The sequence below is a fragment of the Heterodontus francisci genome, chromosome 12, assembly GCF_036365525.1.
Source record: "Heterodontus francisci isolate sHetFra1 chromosome 12, sHetFra1.hap1, whole genome shotgun sequence".
NCBI classification, from domain to species: domain Eukaryota; kingdom Metazoa; phylum Chordata; class Chondrichthyes; order Heterodontiformes; family Heterodontidae; genus Heterodontus; species Heterodontus francisci.
In genome coordinates this window covers 78559309-78571947 of record NC_090382.1, presented here as the reverse complement: position 1 = coordinate 78571947, position 12639 = coordinate 78559309, and the positions used below count along the sequence as shown (strand labels likewise).

The following is a 12639-nucleotide window of genomic DNA, read 5'->3' as shown; positions in this document are numbered from 1 at the left end:
TTCACAATATTTCCAAGTTTTGTGTAATCTGCAGATTTTGAAATTGTGCCCTGTACACCCAAGTCTAGGTCATTAATATATATCAAGAAAAGTAGGCACCCCAACACTGACCCCTGGGGAACCCCACCTTATACCAGTCTGAAAAACAACTGTTCACAACTACTCTCTGTTTCCTGTCATCAGCCAATTTCGTATCCATGCTGCTACTGTCCCATTTATTCCATGGGCTTGAACTTTGCTGATAAGCCTATTACGTGCCACTTTATCAAATGCGTTTTGGAAGTTCATGTACACCACATAAACTGAATTACCCTTATCAACACTCTCTGTTGCCTCATCAAAAAACTCAAACAAGTTAGTTAAACATGATTTTCCCGTAACAAATCCATGCTGGCTTTCCTTAATTAATCCACATTTGTCCAAGTGACTATTAATTTTCTCCCAAATTATTGTTTCTAAAAGCTTTTCCATCACTGAGGTTAAACTGGCCTGTAGTTCCTGGGCTTGTCCTCGCACCCTTTTGAACAAGGGTGTAGCATTTGCAATTCTTAAATCCTCTGGCACCACCCCTGTATCTAAGGAGAATTGGAAGGTTATGATCAGTGGCTCCCCAATTTCCACCCTTGCTTCCCTAAGTATCCTTGGATGCATCTCATCCTGTCCTGGTGACTTATCAACTTTAAGTACAGCCAGCCTATCTAATACCTCTTTATCAATTTTTAGCCCATCCAGCATCTCAACTACCTCATCTTTCACTATGACTTGGGCAGTATCTTTTTTGGTAAAGACAGATGCTTGCCTTCGGGATCTCATTTTTGTTTTTCAAAAATCTCTTTTCCCATATATAGTCCATCTTTATCGTGTTGTCTTGCTGTTGTTAGATATTTAAGATGCTGAAAATTTAACGAAACATCGGTAAAACAGCCAAATAAATAATAGACTTCTTACAATTTTACCTATTTCAAAATGGAATGCAAAGGGCTTGAAACTGCTGTCATAGCATACACTGCATTTGGAATGGGAAAGTGCAGGAAGAGGCATAGCAAGATATTTTAAGCATAATTTTACCCCATCTTGTTCCATTAAAACAAATATCTTTTGTGCATATGGAAACGACGCTGGGCCAGATTTTTTTTTTAGCACTTCTCTGCACTCTGAAACGCAACCATAAATGTTAAATTTTATCATCGCCTAGTTACTAGCTATCTTACCCAGAAGCCCAAAGATGATCGTGTGTGAAAATTAACTTGATATCTCAATATCCTGTGAAGAAATGCTTTAATTTGCACTGGACCTACCGAGAACGCTTCATAAAATAATTTAAATATTGATATATTTCTGGTGTAGAAACTTGCATAGGAAACTAGTGGATGCAGTGTGTTAGAACAATTTCTCTTGACTCTGGGGCCTATCCTAGATTTAGTGAATTTAATGTCATAATCCAAGGTTGAATTTGATCTTGTGGTTTGCTGCTTCAGTACTATACCACTGGACTATCTTAGCCCAGACTGATGGTAAAAGATTCTTAATACTCACAGCCATGTTAATGTCCTTAGATAATTAAAGTTTGGGGTTGTTTCAATCTAGTTCCCAGTGTGAACGAGAGGATTGTTACATTTTTGCACCAATAAGCAGTGTCGCTCGGAGAATCAGAAGGATTGGTATGGGAAATCGTAATGTGCAGTACGGAAAGAAGAAGGGAGGGAAAGAGAGAATTTTTATAAGATTAAGCTGTGTTAATGTGGCAAAATAATTCTTGGGAATTCTTCATACAGATTGATAGTAAGGTTGAAAAATTCTTAAATTACTCGTCATAAACATTCTGCCATCTTGATCCACCTAAAACGGAAGATGAACTTTCAGTAAATAAAGCAGTTATAGAGCATTCTTATTTGAGGTTGATTGAATCAAATATTTATTCAGTAACTGGATAATGCATAAATTCTAGAAAATTGGATAAATATCCATGTGCTTTTTACAACATTAACAGAAATTGTCTTTTGGAATTAAGTTGAGAAAGTACCAAAAATTGACATACAAAAGTAACTTATTAGTGTTGTGGGACACGGTGATATCACAAAAATGAGACCATTTGTCATGCTTGCAAGAAGTGCGACAATGAAAAAATACAAACTGAAACTGAAGAATTATAAAAACTGACTTTAACTTCTTTAAAAAGTGGACAATGCTGCAAAAGATGGATGCATGTGTATTCAAACATTGCCACACTGTCTGTTTAGAACAAAGGATGCCTGACTAGGTTGAGAGGTGACAATTACACCCATCCAGAAACATTCCTGAATTAAATTCGTTCTACAGAAACATTCCTGAAACAAAGAAGGTATGAAGTGGAAGCATCATAACTGGATTATTCTCATCCTGGGCCATTGTGTGCTACTAGAATATGATGCGACAAACACTTACCTTAAAAAGGCAGCCCAAGAGACAGAGCGACACCCAGAAAGAAGCACCACCGAGAAGCTTGTCCAGCTAATAGCTAGGAGAAAATCCAGCAAGCCAGATGGGAGGCACCTTGCTGTAAATTCTGCATTTTCAACTTATGCAGCAGTGAAGTTGGAAGTGATCCTCTATCTTCAAACAGAACTTCCAACCAAGAGAGATATCTGCAAACACCTCAGGCCTGCATCCAACGAGAACTTAACTCCTGAGAGAATTCAGCAGGTTTACTGTGAACCCCAAAACCCTGCCTCACCTGAAAACCACTTACCCATTTTTCTCTCTGTCTGTCTGTCTGTCTGTCTGTGTGTGTGTGTGTGTGGATGCAGTCGCGACAATTTCGGGATAAGGTGTATTGCTCAATAAATAATTAATCTTCTGGTTTAATCCTGCCAGAAAATCTGTCACATCTGTTTATTTGACAAATAAAACACAAAGGGGTTATACCTTAATAACAAAACACTTGCTGTGGTCAGGTAGGAGTTGAACAGTGGGAACCACCTACACGTCTCACCACATGGCCGTTACATTATTGAATAACTCGTGTTAGTGTAGCAGTTGGGCTGTTTACTTGGTCAGTTTGGGTTTGCAGTTTATTAATGGCGAAAGGTTGTTGGTAGCAGTTGCTTTGCACAGGTGAGTTTAGTATACAGGTGAACAGAACCCAGCTGTTGTCGAGTTAATATGCAGCCCATTCTGTTGCAACTAATGTGCAAAGGATGTGAAAAGTGCTGTCTATATGAACAGTGCATCCAGTAATAATGTTCTACAATATTTTATTCAATCACTATCTCATCTGTTTTATGGTTGGTCTGCAAAAAATTTAATCAATGTGATAGTTTGTGGAGAAGATGGAAAGTTTAAGCATCCTCATTTTTGAGGTTTTAAGGACCTTGAACTTTTAAACACAGCAGAAAATTTCAATATAAATTATTTTATTTCAGGTATTGATCAATATGATCGTGATAGTATAATCAATGATTTTAAGACAGGAGTATGTCGTTTGCTTGTGGCAACATCGGTAGCAGCACGAGGACTGGATGTGAAACAGCTGATTCTTGTTATCAACTACAGTTGTCCCAATCACTATGAAGATTATGTACATCGAGTAGGACGTACTGGAAGAGCTGGTAACAAAGTGAGTAATGCAAAGAAAAATGATCTTGGCTCATTGATGAACTGCTGTGTGTTAAATTTGGTTAGATACAGTTTAATTTAACTATTTGTCAGTAGTTGTCTTTTTTTTGTAGGGTTATGCATATACATTCATTACTGAGGATCAAGCCCGTTATGCAGGTGATATAATTAAGGCCTTAGAATTATCAGGAAATGTTGTTCCACTTGAGCTGGAAAAATTGTGGGATGACTTCAAAGAACAACAAAAGGCAGTAAGTAGTAATTGTGATAAATTGCAAATTGGCTCAAGTATTGTCATTTTGTCTTTTGATATGAAAATGTAAGCACTTAAATATTAATGCTCTGCAACATGGAAGTGCTGCTTGAAATTAACCTAATTTCGTTATTATGTAATCAACAGCCGCATTGATTTTAGTAACCATTTATTTTCTTTGTGTTCCTAAGGAAGGAAAAACAATTAAGAAGTCTAGTGGCTTCTCTGGGAAAGGCTTTAAGTTTGATGAGACTGAACAAGTTCTGGCAAATGAAAGAAAGAAGCTACAGAAAGCTGCTCTGGGTCTACAGGATTCAGATGATGAGGACACTGCAGTTGATGTAAGTACTGTAGACAGCGTGAACTAAACATAGGCTGAATTTTACTGGCGCCTCGGCCTGCGACATCGAGAAGGGCCCACCGCATATTACTGGCGGCGGCGGGACCTCTGTGTGCAATCCCCCCCCGCCCCCCCCCCCAGGCCGCCTAGTGGCGGGCTCTTCTTCAGCAGATGTAAATGAACATGTAAAATATTTAAATAAACTTACTAAAGTGGCCGTCCCACTCCGATATTGCGGCTGCCGTTCGTGCTGCGCGCGCCTTTGGAATTCCGTACAGAGTTCTGGACAAGAACCTGGTGGGGAGGGGGGAGGAATAAAATTTACAGGGTGGGAGGGGTGGAGGAACGGGGAAGTCAATTCTTATTGGATGTGGGGATGGTGGGAAGGGGTTGAAGGGCAAAAGATCGGAGGTTAGGGGGAAGAGTTTGGGTATTTGAACAAACAACTGATGGTCATTTCATTGCCTGAAATGACCATTATGGGGGTTGGGGAAGGGCCTCTATCACTTATCTTTTAATGTATTAAAAATCTTTTATAGCCTTTAAAAATTAAGCTTACTTGTGCGGGCTTAAAGCCCTTTAAAAATGGCGCCGGACACCATTGCCGGGGACGCGGAGGCTGTCCCCTCTACGTCATCGGGGTGGCCGCTCTGCCCCCTCTGTTAAAATGAGCCCCCGCATGTAATATCATGGGGTCTCAGGGACAGCGCATCCGCACGGGATGCATGCAGTTCTTGGAGTGCACCGTCATAAAATTTAGCCCACGGTTTTGGGATTTGTGGCAAAGGCTGTCATGCAGGTTACTGTTAATCTACCTTGGTAGCATATTTGAATTTTGTCATTACTGATTTATAGTAGTTAATGCATCTAAATTGTTTGCTGATTTCATGATTTTATTATGCTGCAATTTGCTGTAACATTTGGTTTTCTTCAGATTGATGAACAGATTGAGAGCATGTTTAATTCCAAGAAGCGTGTAAAAGACATGGCAATGCCAGGAGCTGCTAATGTTCCAGTGCCATCTGCTGGTAATGCAGAGAAACTGGAGATTGCAAAGAGGTTGGCATTGAAGATCAATGCCCAGAAGAATCTTGGTGCAGAAGCTCAGGTAATAGATGTCTAATGTAAATCAGTGAAACGTTAACCAGTCTGAAAGGACTGTGATTCAGAAGAACTTTGAGTTAACTTAATACATGTATGGTTATTTAAAATGAGTTGGGATGGGAAAATATAGTGAAAGTACACAAGAAAAATTACAGCCAGCGGTAAAAAAGTGTTTATAATTAGGTTTTCCAGTTGAAAAAAGAGAATGCATTGATAAGATTGTTTCCAGGGTAGGGGATCCAGACTCGTATCAAACATGTTTCTGCTATACCACATAAAATCTAACCTTACAAGGTCTGTTCAAGAGGTGTTCTGTCTTCGCATGACCAACCTGTCTCAATGTTTCCAATCCTACAAAAAGAATGGGAATTAACCCCAAAGATTGCTTTTTGACAGTGCAGTTTAGTTATTAAATATGAATAAATTAGTCGCATAATACCATGTAGTTGGGTATTTGAACATTTGAGTTGTCAATAACTGAAGGTAGTTAACTGTCTTTTTAATTGCTTAGTATTGGGGTAACATCTCATGCAAATATGGGCTGAAAAATATAAATAGTAATGTTTTCTTCAAGTTTAGTAAATTATTTTTTTCTCTCTAGCCAGTATAGCCCTTTAGCTGGGCACTATTAAGTGATAGGAGATAAATGGCATTGGCCTACATGGCATCCTTCTCACACGGTTGTTGGAATTTTTGTGACCTGTTCCCTATATCCAGCTGATCTGTGATGCAGCATGTTTTCCCCCTTCATTTTGTAATCTGGCAAATTGGTTATTTGATCAAACCAGTCAAAAGATTCTCTTAAGTAAATTGCTATTTTTGAAAGTATTACCATACAATTAAAGTGTTTTTCATATTGTTGGGTTAATTCTATCTTTTAGTGTGATTTCCCATCGTGATAAAAGAGAACGACAATGGCAGTGTAACAAAAAATTTACATAAACAGATTAGCATCTAGTTTTTGAAGACAGTCCTGTACTTATTTTGGAGATTACATATCTATGAAGGAAAATGTTGTATTGACCTCTCTACAAATATATTTTTGTGATCCTTAAGCACTAGTTATACATTATGATAACCCCAGAGTTGAGCAGATTTTTGTAAGAAATATTAGCTAACACTTTGTAAAATTATACTGAATTTGTAATAAAATCTAAGTCTGGAACTTCTTCAAAGCCAAAATGTACAACAGCATAATTGTAAAATTAGCTTTAATGGTTCTTCATTAATACAGCTATTTTATGTGGACTAGCAGCTAACTTAATATTTCTGGAATGTCAGTTACTGGAATTAGAACGTGAGTGAAACTCATAATGGATAAGATTTGTTGTGTAAACTAATTTCCACTGTAGGTTTATTTAATTTCACCTAGTTGGTAGCTGTGAACCAAAGATCTGAATCTTTAATCAATTAGCATGTGTGATTGCTGGCAGAACTTCATACGTAGTTTCATAAAGATACTTAGCAGCTACAAGTACTTATTTACTAAAGAACGTGGTTGCCCACTGTTGGATCAATGGTAATAGTTGCATGCAACTGAGCCACTTGGATCAGAAGATTCCAGGATTATTTCCTAGTTTGTGCTGAGTTAGCTGATCTCAGCTGGGCTGGCAGCACACTTCGTCTTAATGCTCCTAGTATAAGCAGAGGAAAATCAGCCTTGGTTCCTGCTTATGATTATTCAGTGACCCTAGGAAGAAAATGCACAACAGGAGATTGTCTGGCTTTGTTGTGATGAATTCCAGAATTAAATTGACTGCCAATTCAAACATGACGACTGTGCACTTGGGTGAGATACAAGATGTTACCCATGAAACCATACTCCAGTAGGAGTCAACATCTACAGGAGACAAATGAAAGCAGAAAATTGTCCATACATAAAATTGTGTATAGTATTATCTTAATGGGGTTGAGTGAGGTAGATATTTATTTTCACCGTCTGAGCAGTAATCTGGCAGGGCGGATCGCCCACTGTTTATAAAACCCACCTGGTTTCCATTCCTTTGATTTTTATAGATATAAATCCGGTGGCTTGTATAATGGGCATCTCTTGAGGGGTCTGCAGCATGTCCCGGCTAAATATTTTGAGGTCTATGGTAATTGCAATCCACGATTGGCTGCCCCTGCTGTTTTTGCGCAGTTCATGGAGTGAGTGGGAACGGCTGCTGCAGGGGAGAGGGAGAGAGAGGCTGAGGGGAGAGCAGGAAATGGGCCAGCACACAGCCAGAGGCGCAGGCGGAGTGGCGCTGAGGGAGCACACACAGAGCTAGGCAGCCCTTTAAACCAGCACCGGCCTGGGGAGCAGAGAGAGAGAGAGAGAGGTGGGGGCGAGATGGACACAGAGCAGAGGGGGGTGGACAGAGAGGGGAGAGGAAGAGATCAAGATCGCTCCTGACAGGTGGACATCTATCGAAATTCTCCGCATCGCTACATCAAGTGTGCGGACAGACATTGACTACTTGAGCAGGCAAAAACAATGCCAGATACCCCTCTCCATACAGAGAAATGTGTTTTAAATCAGGCTGTGTTTTGATGGCATTAGGTTGGCTTTACACTTTATATGCAGATTAATTACCCCCATGTCTGTGGCTGAGTCAATAATTTTGTCAAATGTCCATGGGTGCAACATGTTGGTGCCTATCCCTGCATGTGATCCAAACTGCTAGATTATCGCTTAGGCGTGCCAGTGAAAATCTACCGAAACGTGTTTGTTTGCTCAGTGTTGTGCTAAATGATTAGATATTGTATTTTGTATTGTGGTACAGCCTTGTCAGTCCATACAGTTAATGGGAATGTCTGCTTCCAGGGCACATTTTTATTCAGTTTTCTATTCATTTCTTGTCCTATGCATACTACCTGGTTTGTGTTAGAAAAAATAGGCAGTAAACATCTGATCACCACTGAAGTTCCTATTGAAAGGGAGATTAAAAACAGTGCTGGAAATACTCGGCAGATCTGGCAGCATCTTTGGAGAGAGAAACAATTAACGTTTCAGGTCTGTGACCTTTCTGATAGGTTACAGACCTGAAATGTTAACTCTGTTTCTCTCTCCACGGAAGCTGCCAGACCTGCTGAGTATTTCCAGCACTGTTTTTATTTCAGATTTCCAGCATCTGCAGTATTTTGCTTTTATTCCTATTGAGAGACTTGTTTTTCAATCAACAGCCATCCTTTAATGAAAAGTAAGCCACCAAATGATGTGGGAAAATGTAACGCACTGTTTATTTACTCTTTTTGCAGTAAATCACTAATGGCATGATTAATCAAGTTAAAATTTAAAAGCAAGAGTTGAATATATTTATACTGGTGTCATCCCCAGGCATTGAGAGTATATCAGGCTTAATACTCTACAGTGAAATGAGGCAATACGTCTGCAGTTTATCTCCTTTCAGCCTTCAGTTTTTAATTGAGGTTTTTTCTGCTTGCTCTTTTGGGTGCCCAGTGCAGTTCTGTGTTTCTGGTGTCTATTTCAAATCCTGCTCTCTTCACATGCTTGCCTTTACTTAGTTAATTACCAATTTCTGCAATAAAAGAATGTGGATTCTGCAAAATATTACCAAATGGTCTACACATTTCTGTTTTACGACGTGTGTAGAAGGGTACATTAAACTATAAATTTACATTACCTGTTGAGGAAAAGAGGCAGAAAACTGGAGAGATTGCACCACTGTGCAGCAGAACAGGAAACAGAAGCCTGGAGGAATCAACCAGCCAATACCCAGACAGTTCACAGCCACTAGCAGAAGGGGGCAGTCAGGTTCCTCAGGTTCTTGAAGAAAACACAGTGAGATCATGACCAGGCAAGGCAGTAGGATTGGGAAAGCCAGTGGTACAGTCAAGAGAAGAGTGGCAGGAACAGGAAGGACATGCAAATTGTGAGTGGGAGAAATGCAATGTACATAGTCAGTTTTTATAATAATTTTTTTATTCATTCACAGGATGTAGGCGTCCCTGCAAGGCCCATTTTTATTGTCCATTCCTAATTGCCCTTGAGAAGGTGGCGGTGAGGGCCTTCTGCAGTCCTGTATTGTAGAAGTTAGGTACAACTGAGTAGTTCGCTAGGTTATTTCAGGGCAGTTTAGAGTCAGCCACATTGCTTATGGGTTTGGAGTCACATAGAGGCCAGACTGGGTAAGAATGGCAGATTTTCTTCCCTAAAGGGCATTAGAGAATCAGATGTGTTTTTACAACAATCTGGTAGTTTTCTGGTCGCCATTACTAGTACTTATAGTCCAGATTTATTGAATTAACAACTTAAATTCCCCAGCAGCCATTGTGGGATTTGTGGATCATTAGTGCAGACCTTTGAATTACTACCCTGATAACATAACCACTAGACTACTGTACCCAAAGAAAAACCAAACTTTTTTTATTCATTCATGGGATGTGGGCGTCGCTGGCCAGGCCAGCATTTATTGCCCATCCCTAATTGCCCCTGAGAAGGTGGTGGTGAGCTGCCCTCTTGAACCACTGCAGTCCATGTGGGGTAGGTACACCCACAGTGCTGTTGGGAAGGGAGTTCCAGGATTTTGAGCCAGCGACAGTGAAGGAACGACGATATAATTCCAAGTCAGGATGGTGTGTGACTTGGAGGGGAACTTGCAGGTGGTGGTGTTCCCATGCATTTGCTGCCCTTGTCCATCTAGTTGTCAGAGGCCGCAGGTTTTGAATTTTCATATATATAGTGCCTTTCATGATCTCAGGACAACCTAAAGTACTCCACAGTCAATTAAGTATTTTTGAAATGTCACTGATATAATAACTGATGTAACATAGGGAAACACAGCAGCTTATTTGTGTGCATCAAAGTTCCGCAAACAGCAGAGAACCTAATGGCCAGATAATTTGTTTTAGTGATGTTCGTTGAGGAAAATATATTGTCCAGGGCAGTGGAGAATTCCCCTGTGCTGCTTTGAACAGTGCCATGGAATCTTTTGCATCTATCTGAAAGACATCACCTCTGACAAGTCCCTCAGTATTACATTGAAGTATTAACCTAGATTAATATGCTCAAGTCTGTGTAGTAGGGCTTGAGCCCATAATTTTATGACTTGAGTGAGAGTGCTACCGTTGAACCAAGGGTGCTACCTTAAAATTTGCTTTGCACAGGGTCGTTCTATGGGGACCTATAGCTTAGTCAGAAAACCGCCAGCCCCTCTCTTTAGTTTAAGACTTTATTTCTTAGCTGCTAAATTGCCACCTTTGAAATGTGCTTATACTCTATTTACATGCATTAATGTCTTTAAAAGTGCAGGTGATGAGAAAACTTCAGACCAAGATGACCGCTAGGTTTGAATTTCTAGCTGATCCTTCCCTTAATGGATTATATGATGTGAATAATGGTTCAGCTATATGCTGTACAGTGTATTGCTGCTTCAACAAACTGTCAGGAATGGAATAATTCCCCATATGGCAAGTTCCGACTGTGTTTTGGAGCTGAGCAAGATATTTGAGTGGAATCCAGATCTGTTCCTAAAGGAAAGCCAAGAAACTCAAAGCCTGTGTTATCCTAAGTTCTATCAATGGGCTACCCAAGGAGCATTGACAGAGTCCTTGGGTGCAAGTCACCAGTTCACCCTGTCAAATAGGGATCAGAGAAGGGCAGGAAAGTTTCATTCTCATGCTGGCATCACATTACTTAAATTTTACAGGTGTGTGCTCTTCTCTTCCTTCTGCCCCTCCCTCCCAAAAGAAATCTTGAGATCTTTCAACAGTATCCTGTGTTTGCTTTTCTGGATCTTGAGTTAATAGCCATTTCTGGCTAAGATAATTGAAGTCAGACAAGCAAGATCTTCAACATTGAAGATCTTCAGTGTTGTTTCAAAACAGTATTAAGCAGTGTGGAAGACTGGCCCAGAGTAAGTCTGCTTGGCGTTTCCCTTTGGGGTAAGAGTGTGGCTTTATTTAATGTTTCCTCAAAGTGGCGCAGCTGAGGCCCAGAACTTACACTGTGGAGGATCATGGGTGTGAACTTGTACTGCTATTTCACTTGGGTTCTGATACGTTGTGTCATTCTAAACGTGAACTTGCAGCATTCCTAATAATGTGCTGCGTATTTGTATCTTCCCTCGTGTTCAATACATTTATTTTCTTTCCCTTAAATTCAGGATGTGATGCAGCAGGCTACAAATGCCATTATGAGAGGCCGCACTCTCCAAGCCCCAACTGTTTCTGCTAAAACAATTGCAGAGCAGAAAGCAGAGAAGATCAATGCCAAACTCAACTATGTGCCAGCAGAGAAGCAAGATGATGAGAAACCAGAAAATGCACAAACTGAATCATTCAAAAGATATGAGGAAGAGCTCGAGATCAATGATTTCCCACAGGTGAGAGTGTATCTTCTGGGTGGAATCATAGAGTCATGGAGTTATACAGAACAGAAACGGGCCCTTTGACCCATCGTGTCTCTGCCGGCCATCAAGCACCTAACTATTCTAATACCATTTACCAGCACTTGGCCCATAGCCTTGTAAGCTATGGCATTTCAAGTGCTCATCTAAATACTTCTTAAGTGTTGTGAGGGTTCCTGCCTGTACCACCCTTTCAGGCAGTGCATTCCAGATTCCAACAACCCTCTGAATGAAAAATATTTTCCTCAAATCCCCTCTAAACCTCTTGCCCCTTAACTTAAATCTATGCCCCCTGGTTATTGACTCCTCTGCTAAGGGAAAAAGTTTCTTCCTATCTGACCTATCAATGTCCCTCATAATTTTGTACACCTCAATCATGTCCCCCTCAGCCTTCTTTGCTGTAAGGAAAACAACCCTAGCCTTTTCAGTCTCTCTTCATAGCTGAAATGCTCCAGCCCAGGCAACATCCTGGTGAATCTCCTCTGTACCCTCTCCAGGGCAATCACATCCTTCCTATAGTATGGTGCCCAGAACTGTACACAGTACTCCAGCTGTGGCCTAACTAGCGTTTTATACAGCTCCATCATAACCTCCCTGCTCTTATATTCTACGCCTCGGCTGATAAAGGTAAGCACCCCATATGTCTTCCTAACCACCTTATCGACCTGTGCTGCTGCCTTCAGTGATCTGTGGACAAGAACACCAAGTTCCCTCTGACCCTCTGTACTTCCTCAGGTCCTACCATCCATTGTATATTCCTTTGCCTTGTTAGTCCTCCCAAAATGCATCACCTCACACTTCTCAGGATTAAATTCCATTTGCCACTGCTCTGCCCATCTTACCAGCCCATCTATATCGTCCTGTAATCTAAAGCTTTCCTCCTCACTATTTGCAACCCCACCAATTTTCATGTCATCTGCGAACTTACTGATAGTACCTCCTATATTCACGCCTAAATCATTAATGTACACTACAAACAGCAAGGGTCCCAGCACCGA

The 12639-nt window shown here is 40.6% G+C and overlaps 1 protein-coding gene across 1 annotated transcript in view; it reads left to right on the top strand.

Annotated features, from left to right (window-relative positions):
* ddx46 (DEAD (Asp-Glu-Ala-Asp) box polypeptide 46) overlaps positions 1 to 12639 on the top strand; it is a 99735-nt gene that overhangs the window by 74833 nt on the left and 12263 nt on the right. The window contains exons 17-21 of the mRNA XM_068043702.1: positions 3402 to 3595; positions 3708 to 3845; positions 4039 to 4188; positions 5122 to 5295; positions 11399 to 11617. Coding sequence (XP_067899803.1) covers positions 3402 to 3595; positions 3708 to 3845; positions 4039 to 4188; positions 5122 to 5295; positions 11399 to 11617 — 875 coding nt within the window. The remainder of the gene's footprint in view (positions 1 to 3401; positions 3596 to 3707; positions 3846 to 4038; positions 4189 to 5121; positions 5296 to 11398; positions 11618 to 12639) is intronic.